Source organism: Rhinoraja longicauda, chromosome 16 (genome assembly GCF_053455715.1).
Source record: "Rhinoraja longicauda isolate Sanriku21f chromosome 16, sRhiLon1.1, whole genome shotgun sequence".
NCBI classification, from domain to species: domain Eukaryota; kingdom Metazoa; phylum Chordata; class Chondrichthyes; order Rajiformes; family Arhynchobatidae; genus Rhinoraja; species Rhinoraja longicauda.
Window position 1 is genome coordinate 39,389,176 of NC_135968.1, and position 12,672 is coordinate 39,401,847.

The 12,672-nt window shown below is 44.3% G+C and overlaps 1 protein-coding gene across 15 annotated transcripts in view; it reads left to right on the forward strand.

The window, feature by feature from the left end:
* jakmip3 (Janus kinase and microtubule interacting protein 3) overlaps window positions 1–12,672 on the forward strand; it is a 316,671-nt gene that overhangs the window by 85,249 nt on the left and 218,750 nt on the right. For all 15 annotated transcript variants that reach the window (XM_078413662.1, XM_078413661.1, XM_078413664.1 and 12 more), the window contains exon 2: window positions 10,441–10,660. In XM_078413662.1, the coding sequence (XP_078269788.1) occupies window positions 10,526–10,660 (135 nt within the window). In that variant the 5' untranslated portion in view covers window positions 10,441–10,525. The remainder of the gene's footprint in view (window positions 1–10,440; window positions 10,661–12,672) is intronic.

A 12,672-nucleotide genomic window follows, 5' to 3' on the forward strand; every position in this document is an offset into this window, starting at 1 on the left:
CCCATACCCCCTGACTCCGCTATGAAGATATATTGTATTGTATTGTATTGTATTGTATCATTAAGAGTATCTAACTCTCTCTTGAAAGCATCCTGAGAATTGGCCTCCACTGCCTTCTGAGGCAGAGAATTCCACAGATTTACAACTCTCTGAGTGAAAACGTTTATCCTCATCTCTGTTCTAAATGGCCTACCCCTTATTCTTAAACTGTGGCCCCTGGTTCTGGACTCCCCCAACATTGGGAACATGTTTCCTGCCTCTAGCGTGTCCAATCCCTTAATAATCTTACATGTTTCAATATTTTTCAATATATGTCAATATTGTAGTATAAATACCTATTTTCTTTTAATGTCACTTTGCTTTTTAGGTCCTATTTCATATTCTTCATCATTCTGCTATATCATTGAGCCTCAGGTCTTTGATCACCCTGTGTACCTTAATTAACACCGGTACCTGCTCAGCAAGGAAATCTACTCAGTGCCACAGTGTATTGGAACTGAAACATATTGCATTACACCTCCCAACAATTCTCATGTTTTGCTCCTGGCACTAAAACAGATCTGGAAGTCTGTATTGGCCACCCCACTCTGCTCCACAGATGTCAATGGAACTGAACATCACTGTGTTTAAATCCTAGAACTCTCATCTCCCTAGAACATTCTCGCAGAATGTTCACCAGAAGGCAGCACCTCACCACAACCGATCCAATTTCGGGTAACACCTTACCCTCTGTGTCCCCTGCTCTCTCTCCTTCCGTTCCACCTCCATATGTACTGTCCTCTTTATACCAGATACTTTCCCTCTTCACTATCAGTGCCGACCCTAGTGTCTTGACCCAAAGCTTTGACACCCCCTTTCCTTCTACAGATGCTTCTTGACCCCCTGAGTTCATGTTCATAGTTTGTAGGAGCAGAATTAGACCATTCAATAGACAATAGACAATAGACAATAGAAAATAGGTGCAGGAGAAGGCCATTCGGCCCTTCGAGCCAGCACCGCCGTTCAATGTGATCATGGCTGATCATTCTCAATCAGTACCCCGTTCCTGCCTTCTCCCCATACCCCCTGACTCCGCTATCCTTAAGAGTTCTATCTAGCTCTCTCTTGAATGTATTCAGAGAATTGGCCTCCACTGCCCTCTGAGGCAGAGAATTCCACAGATTCACAACTCCCTGACTAAAAAAGTTTTTCCTCATCTCTGTTCTAAATGGCCTACCCCTTATTCTTAAACTGTGGCCCCTGGTTCTGGACTCCCCCAACATTAGGAACATGTTTCCTGCCTCTAACGTGTCCAACCCCTTAATAATTTTATACATTTCGATAAGATCCCCTCTCATCCTTCTAAATTCGGCCCATCAAATCTACTCCACCATTCAATCGTGGCTGATCTATCTTTCCCTCTCAACCCCATTCTCCTGCCTCCTCCCCATAATCCTTGGCACCCTTACTAATCAATGTTCCTCCAATAGTTTATCTTTTTCTACAGATTCCAGCATCTCCAGTCTCTTGTGTCTCACCACCACTACCTTCTCAGGAATAATTAGCGATATGCAATAAATGCTGGCAATTTCTGACAATGCACACATCCTGAAAAATGAATGAGCACAATGTATATAAACAGCTTCATATTTTTGGTGAAGGCAGAGTTGCTGCAACAAACTTGAGTCACCACAGAGGAAACTAGTTCCCTTTGATGTGAATGGTCATGATCGGAACTATTATGTACAGATCTGCAATGGAACGAGGTTTACGAGCTTCGCTAGAACTCTCAGCATATTGTTGCTTTTCTTTTGCAATACCTTTGCTCGAATCACCTTCAGTCAAGCACTAAGAGTGGTGCACAATTTTTGTTTACTGGAAAGGCCAGATTGAGAGTTTAAATTGTTTTAGAAGGCAGCTTGCATGAGAACAGAAGTCCCAAGAAATATTACCAGAGGTAGACACAAAATGCTCAGCGGGACAGGCAGCATCTCCCATTCCTTCTATCCAGAGATGCTGCCTGTCCCACTGAGTTACTCCAGAATTTTGTGTCTATCTTCGGTGTAAACCAGCATCTGCAGTTCCTTCCTACACTGAAACATTACCTCTCACTTTCTGATTGTGCTCTTAAATTAGACTGCTCTTGGAGTGCAAAGACAGAGTGCGAACTTCCACCAGTTATGCTTGTAATTGTGGGTATTGAATTTGTGCTAGATTACACATTGGCATTCATTACCATTTGGAGAAATTATTCTAAGTGAGTGAGGGACATTTCAGGTAATTGACAGTTTTGAAGTAATTGAGTTAATATTGCTAAATGTATTTAAATGTTCAACAGTATTTGTTTCTTTTAATTATCTTTGTCCTATAACTTTTATACTTTTGTTGTTCAATAAAGCTAAATATTTTTTGTAAATGGTCGTGAATGTCAGACGGTTGATGCAGCATGTATTTGGGAGGCAAGGCTGAACAGAATGACAATGCAATTCTGGGAAAGACACTAAATGCTGGAGTAACTCAGCGGGACAGGCAGCATCTCTGGAGAGATGGAATGGGTGACGTTTCAAGTCAAGATCCTTCTTAAATCTGAAGAAGGGTCTCGACAAAGAAGGAATGGGTGACGTTTCGGGTTGAGACCATTCTACAATCTGAAATGTCACCCATTCCTTCTATCCAGAGATGTTGCCTGTCCCGCTGAGTTAATCCACCATTTTGTGCCTATCTTCAATGCAAACCAGCATCGGCTGTTCCTTCTGACACAATTAATTTCTGGGGGCAGGTCTTGCTTCTTGGATGGGGAGATCCCATGCTCCAAACAGTTTTGCCAATCAGCAGTTGGCTTTAGGGATCAAGCTGTCTCTACAGGTTATCATGGGTTGAGGGCCAGCAAGTGATGTAGTTAGCTACCTGCTGCAGTGGGCCAACTCACACTCAACATGTCATCTACAATACAATACAATACAATATATCTTTATTGTCATTGTACAGGGGTATAACGAGATTGGGAATGCGCCTCCCATACGATGCAATAAATCAATTAGCTAGTCAGTATTAATTTAAACAAATTAGAACAGTTTTAAAACAGAATAAAGTGCAAGTAGATCTGTGCCGGTTCACTGTGCGATGTGACCATCTGGCTCAGCAGGACCGGTTCATAGCAGCTATGGCCCTGGGGATGAAGCTGTTCCTGAGTCTGGAGGTGCGGGCGTAGAAGGCCTTGTATCGTCTGCCCGATGGTAGAAGTTCGAACAGACTGTTGCAGGGGTGTGAAGAGTCTTTGTAGATGCTGGTGGCTTTTTTGAGGCATCGTGTGTTGTAGATGCCCTCCAAGGCTGGTAGCTGTGTTCCGGTGGTCCTCTGAGCACTATGGACTACCTGCTGAAGAGCTTTCCTCTCTGCCTCCGTGCAGCTGAGATACCACACAGGGATGCCATGTGTTAGGATGCTCTCTACGGTGCAGCGGTAGAATGTCGTCAGCAGCTGTTGGGGTGGACCAGACTTTTTCAGTGTTCTTAGGTAGAACAGTCTAATGTGTATCACAGAGTTATTGCCTGTACATTCATGGCAAATGTTACATTCACGTAGGTCCAGGTGTAGGCTACAAAGGTACCTTTCTCTGCTGCAGAGATAGGTACCTTTGACTGCTATAGCTACAGATGATTTATTCAGTATTACATTCTGACTAAGACATGTAATATCTTTTTATCGGAGTTGCTTGACATTTCTTTCCTTCTCACATCTGATTCATACCACTGTGGATGCACAGTTATTTTAGTCACGAACGGCAACCATTTTCTAGGGACAACGAGCTTTTGTAAAATGTTCATACCGATTAGCAAGATAGAAATTCGATTTGTGATGGGAAGAGCAGTTCAAGTATTCAATGTCTTTCCATCTTAAGAATGTTACTGCCATTATTTTGAAGGTCACATTTTTCAGAGTTTTGGTGGTGACAGTCCTTGAAGCACTTATCGAAACACAGATACCAAATGAAACAATTGGTAGTCACGTTGCTGCTCACCGCATGAGTCTGGTTTGTTTCTTTTTGTGGTTTACTGCTAATTTTTTCATTCTATACTATTCATTATAATAATCATTATTTATAATGAATGATATCTTGCTATCCACTTTGCTGTTGTAACACTAAATTTCCCCGGCGTAGGACGAATAAAGGGATTTATTATTATTATTATTATTATTATTATTATTATTATTATTATTATTATTATTAATATTATCTGATCACTGAAAAATTACCCATAACGCGTATTAATCTATGAAGTATACTCTTTTATTCATAATAGTGCAAGATTTTACCTGTCAGCATATATCGTTTACATCCTATAGGCACATTCAAACATTTCCTTGCCTTTAATCCATTTTTCCATATACCAAGGATATGCCGAAGTATATTAAAAGCAATGAGGCCAAGCAAATAAACCTTGCTCTACAAAAAAAAGTAATTATATAACCGAATAAACTTCAGATGAACCCATAACTTATGGGAATTGTAAATTGTGAATTGTGGACACAGCCCAGACCATCACACAAACCAACCTCCCTTCCATTGACTCCATTTATACCTCATGCTGCCTCAACAAGGCTAGCAGCATAATCAAGGACGTGACGCACCCTGGCCACTCCCTCTTCTCCCCTCTCCCAACGGGCAAAATGTATAGAATTGTGAAAACGCACACCTCCAGATTTGGGGACAGTTTCTTCCCAGCTGTTATCAGGCAACTGAATCATCCTGCCACAACTAGAGAGCAGTGCTGAACTACTATCTACCTGATTGGTGATCCTCGGACTGTCTTCGATTGCACTTTGCTGGCTTTACCTTGCACTAAACGTTATTCCCTTATCATGTATCTCAAAGGTTCAAAGGTCAATTTATTGTCATATGTACCAATTAAGGTACAATGAAACTAGAATTACCATACAGCCATACTAAAAAAAGCAACAAGACACACAACTGCACAAAAGTTAACATAAACATCCACCACAGCGGATTCCCCACATTCCTCACTGTGATGGAAGGCAATAAAGTCCAATCTTCTTCCTCCTTATTCTCCTGCGGTCGGGGCAGTCGAACCATCTGCAGGCGGGGCCATCAAAGCTCTCACAGCCGGCGGTTGAAACTCCCGTGTCGGGGCGGTCGAAGCCCCCGCATCGGGGCGGTCGAAGCTCCTGCAGCTTGGAGTTCCCGAAGTCGGTCTCTAACCAGGAACCGCGAGCTCCACGATATAAAGTCCGCAGGCTCCCACGGTTGAAGCTGCAAAAGTCGGTACCCAGCAAAGGCCGCCAGCGCCTCGATGTTAGGCCGCAGTGCGGACGGAGATACGATACGGAAAAAAACGCATCTCCGTCGAGGTAAGAGATTAAAACAAGTTTCCTCCAATCCCCCACAGACTGTAAACGGTTCGATTGTAATCATGTATTGTCTTTCCGCTGACTGGTTAGCACGCAACTAAAGCTTTTCACTGTACCTCAGTACACGTGACAATAAAGAAAGATAAACTAAATAAACTTATTTCCTCAGCCGATGAAAAATACTGCTTCCATCTAGTTCCTGGATGGTTACAGGCAAAACAATTGTGACAATGACACCAACAGAAAGATTTATTTTAGTTCAAAGCAGCAAAGTATTTGGTATTTCTTAGGATGAATGTGGTATTTACTGGTACAAAAATGTAGATGCTGGAAAACTGAAATAACAACAGAAAATGCTGGAAACCCCCCCCTCCCTCCCTCCCATTCATTCCCCCATCGCCTTGCTCCTTTACCTTCCTTCATGCTCTCTCCTTCTAGCCCTGAGACATTTTTCCTTTTCTCCAGCCTCTTCCCTCTCCCCACGTCCCCATCCACCCCAATCCCTCCCTCCAGCTTTACATTTCATTCCCTCTCTCTTCTCCTTATCTGACACCTTTTTATCTCCTTTTCATCTCCAGCCTATGTCACTTACTCTGCTCATCTGCCACTTGACCCCCCCCCCCCCTTTGCCTGTATCCACTTATCATTTGCTAGGCCTTGTCCTTCCCCCATCTCTCTTTTCCAGTTTTCTCCCCCTTATTCCAATCAGTCACCCGTCCATTTCCTCCACAGATGCTGCCTGACCTACTGAGAGCTTTTCACTGGGCCTCAGTACATGTGACAATAAACTCAACTCAACTCAATTCAACTCAGTCTATGGTCTATTGTGTTTCCAGATATTGCTTGGCCTGCAAAGTCTTTTCAGCATTTTCAGTTCCTGTTGTGAAATCAAAAATTTCAATGCCAATAAAGAATACCAACTTTTAAAAAAGCCTGTGAATTTTTGAAGAGAACTAGACCCGTTGGGCTGAAACCTCTCCTGCATTTGTGCAGCACCCTCTCCTCCCTTCCTCCCTGCTCCCCCCTTCCCTCCTCCCCCCTTCCTTGCTCCCCCTCCTCCCTTCACCCCTCTCCCCCCCTCCCTGGGAGATAGATTTAAACTTTAAAATGTGAATAACTTTTAAAATATTACACCGATTTCAATGAAACTTCTTCCATTAGCACCAAAGGGATGACGTTGAGTAAGGTGGGTTAAAATTGTCGTGGTATCATGTACCATTTTGGCTGTAGTTCAGGAACAAACAAACAAACAAACGAGAGTTTTAGTATATAGATGATGGCAAGGCTATCAATGTTTATTATTATAATAATGGACCATTAATGTTTTCTTCTAAGGCCATCTCTAGGGATTGAAAATGCACCACAAATGCCCCGCTGAATTTGTGATGACCAATGAGGCCAATGTTGGAACAATAGGCTGTTTCACAGGTGGGGGAGATGATCTGTGCAGGAAGGGACTGCAGATGCTGGTTTAAACCAAAGATAGACACAAACAGCTGGAGTAACTCAACGGGTGTAGGTAGGAAGCAAGGGTCTGAAAGAAGGGTCTCGACCCAGAATGTCACCCACTCCTTTTCTCCAGGAATGTTGTCTGACCCGCTGAGTTACTCCAGCTTTTTGTGTCTGCCTTCAGGGGAGATGATTGTTGGCATTGTGAGGGAGTGGGTAGTTTGTGTGTTGGTCTGACCTTTCGCCTTGTTCGGTCGGGCCTCTGTGTCCCACTGATGAATAACTTCAAGATTCCCAATAGTATCCTGACTGCTCCTTCTCTATTTTCAGTGGTTATGGGCAACAGATTCCCTGGAATCAAATCAAGATCCTCCATTATTGCAAAGAAACTTTAAGCACATGCTTGAATCTTTTCATCTGTCCAGCTGGTAATCTCTTTCAGCAGACACTCCGACTGCATTGAACAAAGAGATTCACCAATACAGCAAATGAATCCCTGGCCCTTCCCAAGGTGCATTGTTTGAGACCTTACTGAAGGAACGTAAATTATATTAAATTAAATCAACAATGTAGATTCAGTGCGTGGATTCAGTCCCTGAGATTCAAGCCTTTACAAAGTGTTCTCTGAGCACTCTGCTTTTCTCCCACATCTTAATCATGGACCACTGGGTGGCGCCAGCAATGGCTGCCTCGCCAACAGTCTGTCTGCCCTTTCCTTCTTTGGGTTTTAATTGTATGTGTTAAATGTATGTTTTTAGTGTTCTTTAGCTTGTTTTATGTGGGGGGGGGGGGGGGGGATATAGATACGAGATTCCATATCGTATCTCCGTCCACACTGCGGCCTAACATCGAGGAGTTGGTGGCCTTTGCTGGAGACCAACTTTGAGAGCTCCACGGCGGGGCCTGTGGGACTAACATCGCGGAGCCCGCGATCCCTTTGCCAGGGATCGACCTCGGAGCTCCAACTGTGGGCTTGCGGACTTAATATCACGGAGCCCGCGGTCTCTGGTCTGAGACCGACATCGGGAACTCTAAGCCGTGGGAGTTTCGATTGCTCCGACGCGGGAGTTTCGACCACCCCGAAGCGGGAGTTTCGACCGCCCCAAAGCAGGGGCTTCAACCACCGGCTGTGGGAGCTTCGATTGCCCCGACGGATGGTTCGACTGCCCCGACCGCGGGAGAATAAAGAGGAAGAAGATTGGACTTTTTTTGCCTTCCATCACAGTGAGGAATGTGGGGAACCCGCTGTGGTGGATGTTTATGTTAACTTTTATGTAGTTGTGTGTCTTGTTGCCTTTTTTTCCGCATTTCACTGTACCTTAATTGGTACATGTGACAATAAAAAACCTTTGAAACCTTTGATGTACTGGTTGGTAGGTTAATTGGCCAAGGTTAGTTTGCCCTATTGTGTAGGTGAATTGGCAGAATTGTGGGAGGGGAGGGTGATGGGAATGTGGAGGGAATAATATAGGATTTGTGTTAATGGGTACCTGATAATCAGTGCGGATTTACTAGGCCACAAGGCCTACTTTCTGCTGCATGACTCTTCCATGACTCTCATTTTCAATACCCACTGGAGTGCCTTGCCACCACCTGTGGGCAAGTTATGCAGAAACATTTCCAACATGTTAAAGCAAACAAAAAGTGCAGAAACCTGAAACAAAATAGAAAGTTTAGGTCAAACAGCATCATTGAGAGAGAAGTAAGCATTGGTATTTCAGGTCTGGGGGGCCGCTTAATGGTGAGTCCCTACAGTCATTTTAATTTTTGTTTCCAACATGTTCGTATGGGCTTTTTCTGCATGACTTAAATGTGACCACCTTCAACTAGTGCAGTCCATCACTGGGTTCCAACTCAGGGAGTCATAGTTTAGTTTAGTTGAGTTTAGATATACAGCGCGGAAACAGGCCCTTTGGCCCACTGAGTCCGCACCGACCAGCGATCCCCACACACTAACATTATCCTACACACACTAGGGACAATTTACATTTATAGCAAGCCAATTAACCTACAAACCCGTGCATCTTTGGAGCGTGGGAGGAAACCGAAGATCTCTGAGAAAACAAACGCGGTCACGGGGGTACATACTCCGTACAGACAGCACCCGCAGTCGGGATCGAACCCGGGTGTCTGGTGCTGTAAGGTAGCAACTCTACCGCTGTGCTTTGCTTTCCCAGAAACTCTGATGCCTGTACTGAGCCACATTCAGCTTATGCTCACAACTATTACCTGAATTCCCAGCTCTTCAATTGTTCAATCCAATCTTCCCACTGGCGAAACAGCCTTCCATCTCATAGACCACTCCATGACTGGTGACCGTACGCATTGCTGCCACCCCCACCCTTGGCCTTTGACAGCCATTTCTCAACCTCCTCCCCTTCCACCTTCCTCCACTCCCCCCACCAATCCCAACTTGACTTCATTTGTATTCTCTACACCTGTGCAGTAGCAGAGGTCTTCCCTTGTGTAAAGCTGATTCAATAACACCAGACACCTTATGCCTCAGGCAGTATTGATTTATCATGCAGCAGGCCCATGGCTAATCTTTTCATTGGTGTGGAACGCAATGACTGTTGAACACACCACACTGCATGGCCAAGGAAATTCTATTCTGAGCTGTCTCAATACTGAATTCAGTTTGGATCAATGGAAAGCAACTCTGTTAAAATTTTGTACAGAAGAAGAAACCCAGTTATCACTTGTTTCAATAAAAAAAATGGTTATAAAAGCAGACCTAAGGCTGTAAATCAATATCTTTGATGTTATTCTTTGATTAATATTTTCGTTGAGGGATTGACTTGATAAGGTTGTTAAATTCACGGAGTGTAATTCTCTCCTGCCTTTCTGACAGAGGAACTGAAAGGTTTGGAAATTATTTATTTAGTTGCTCTATGTGTGGGGATCGCTGCTCAGTGTGGGCTTGGTAGGCCAGAGGGCCTGTTTCCGTGCTGTATCTCTAAACTAAACTCAACTACCTATTGAAGTTACAATGGAAAATCTTTCAGACAAAATCACCTAATATATATTTACAAGGGTACAAACTCCTTGTTGTTGCCAGGCTTAAATGGTACCAAACCAAAGACAAAGTTAAAAACAGACAGTAACTTCAAAAATACTTTTTGAGTTAAGAGTATCTTTATTTGAAGTTGGAGAGAGGAGGTTATTTGGGTCCTTTGATGGAGTTGAGGGGGGAGGTAAAGGGACAGGTGTTGCATCTCGTGCGGTTGCAAGGAAAAGTGCCCGGGGTTGGGGTGGTTTGGGTAGGAAGGCGCGAGTGGACCAGGGAGTTACGTTTATTTGGGTCCTCTGAAGAAGGGTCTCGACCCGAAACGTCACCCATTCCTTCTCTCCCGAGATGCTGCCTGACCTGCTGAGTTACTCCAGCATTTTGTGAATAAATCAATTTATTTGAAGTTGTATGCTCTACCTGTTGAGAAGATTAAAGTAGTAAACCTGAAGGTATTTGTGTATGATGTTCAGACAATTGGGTAAGCTTTTTGTTTTCTTTCATGATTATCTCCTAATGGCGTTTACATTTACCATCAAGAACTGCTGGCATATTCCAATTGTCCTTTGAAGCTGAAATCCCCGCGGAAGAGGGAAAGAGAGAGTAACGTGCCATGTTTTGATTTTCTTTTCAAGGTGGAAATGAAAATGTAGACGAAAGTAGAGAGAGAAGAGAAATCTCCAGCCTGGGTTTCTACCCTCTGGAACACAGAAGCACACAATGTCAAAGAAGGGTGCTGGCAGCCGAGCTAAGGGAGACAAGCCTGAAGTCTTAGCCAATCTGCAAGCAGCCAATGAAGAGCTCAGGGCCAAACTGACTGACATCCAAATCGAGCTTCAACAAGAAAAGAGTAAGGTGTGCACTGTTCTTTTCTCAATAATCAACAATAACTTTGTGTGAAATGGTTATGCATTCTCCAAATGCAACCTGCTGCAAAAACGTGTAAATAAAAATTGCTTGTAATGTACTGGAAATAATAATGTCTCGACTTGAAAATACAGTGGGCATTTCCTAAAAGACAACCCTGAGAGAAATATCTGTGGCACAGTAGTGCAGCTGATAGAGGCGCTGCCTCAGAGCGCCAGAGACCCGGGTTCGATCCTGATCTCGGGTGCTGTCTGTGCGGAGTTTGCATGTTCTCCCTGTGACCACGTGGGTTTCCTCCAGGTGCTCCAGTTTCCTCCCACATCCCAAAGACGGGTTTGTAGGTTAATTGGCCTCTGTAAATTTCCGGCATGGTGGCACAGCGGTAGAGTTGCTGCCTTACAGCACTTGCAGCGCCGGAGATCCGGGTTCAATCCCGACTGTGAGTGCTGTCTGTATGGAGTTTGTACGTTCTCCCCGTGACTGTTTGGGTTTTCTCTGAGATCTTCGGTTTCCTCACACACTCCAAAGACATACAGGTATGTAGGTTAATTGGGTTGGTGTGTATGTAAATTTTCCCTAGTGTCTGTAGGATTGTGATAATGTGCGGGATCGCTGGTTGGAGCAGACTCGGTGGGCCGAAGGGCCTGTTTCCGCGCTGTATCTCTAAACCAAACTAAACCAAATTTCCCCGTGTGTGTCACGAGTGGTGAGAAAGTGGGATATCATGGAACCCGTGTGAACGGGTGATCGATGGTCAGCGTAGTCTCAGTGGGCTGAAGGGCCTGATTCCATGCTGTAGTTCATGAGCAAAAGTGGATCACTGGTTTTAGACTATTGTGTATCACTGTGGCTACTGAGGAATAACAAAATAGTAGGCAACCATTTTGGAAATTTCTGATGTTTAAGGTCTAAATAAACTCTCTTTGGATTTGAAATATATCTGGTTCATTATTCAAGAAGCTATCAAGCAGCCATGCAAATGAAAATTTAAAAATAACTGCAGCTGGCAGATATCTGAAAACAAAACAGAAAATATTCTAAACACTGTGCAGGTCAGGCAGTAAGTTGGATAAACAGTTAATGTTTTTCAGGTCCGGAACCCTTCATCAGAATTGGGAAAGAGAGGAAACAAGTTAACTTTCTGTTGAGGTGAATGTAGGGGAGGAATGGTGAGAACAAAGGGAATATGTCTGATAGGGTGAAATGTAAAAACTTGAGATGCCTTCCTTTTTCAGAAAACAGTGGTTGAAGGAGCACTCCTCTATTCCCACACCTCCGCTCTCACCTTACCTCCCGTCAGTCAGCATAGTGATAGAGTTTAGTTTAGTTTAGAGATACGGCACAGAAACAGGCCCTTTGGCCCACCGAGTCCGCACCGACTAGCGATCCCTGCACACTAACACTATCCTACACACACCAGGGCCAATTTACACTTACACCAAGCCAATTCACCAACAGACCTGTACGTCTTTGGAGTGTGGGAGGAAACCGAAAATCTCGGAGAAAACCCACACGGTCACAGGGAGAACGTACAAACTCAATAGACAATAGGTGCAGGAGTAGGCCATTCGGCCCTTTGAGCCAGCACCGCCATTCAATGTGATCATGGCTGATCATTCACAATCAGTACCCCGTTCCTGTCCTCTCCCCATACCCCCTGACTCCGCTATCATTAAGAGCCCTATCTAACTCCATACAGACAGCACCCGTGGTTGGGATCGAACCTGGTTTGCCGGCGCTGCAAGCGCTGTAAGGCAGCAACTCTACCGCTGCGCCACCGTGCCGCCCTTTGCCTGTGCAGTTCCTTTGGTTCGTCCTTTTCTGCCCATAAGCTAGTGTACAGTCCGATTCATCTCTTCCCCATTGCGGACATTTGACTTTGTCTGTGGAGCTGGTGCGTTACAATGCTGAGAACTACATTCTGCACTCTATATCTCCCTCCTTGCTCTATCTATTGTACTTGAGTTTAACTTTATTGTATTCATGTATGGTATTATCTG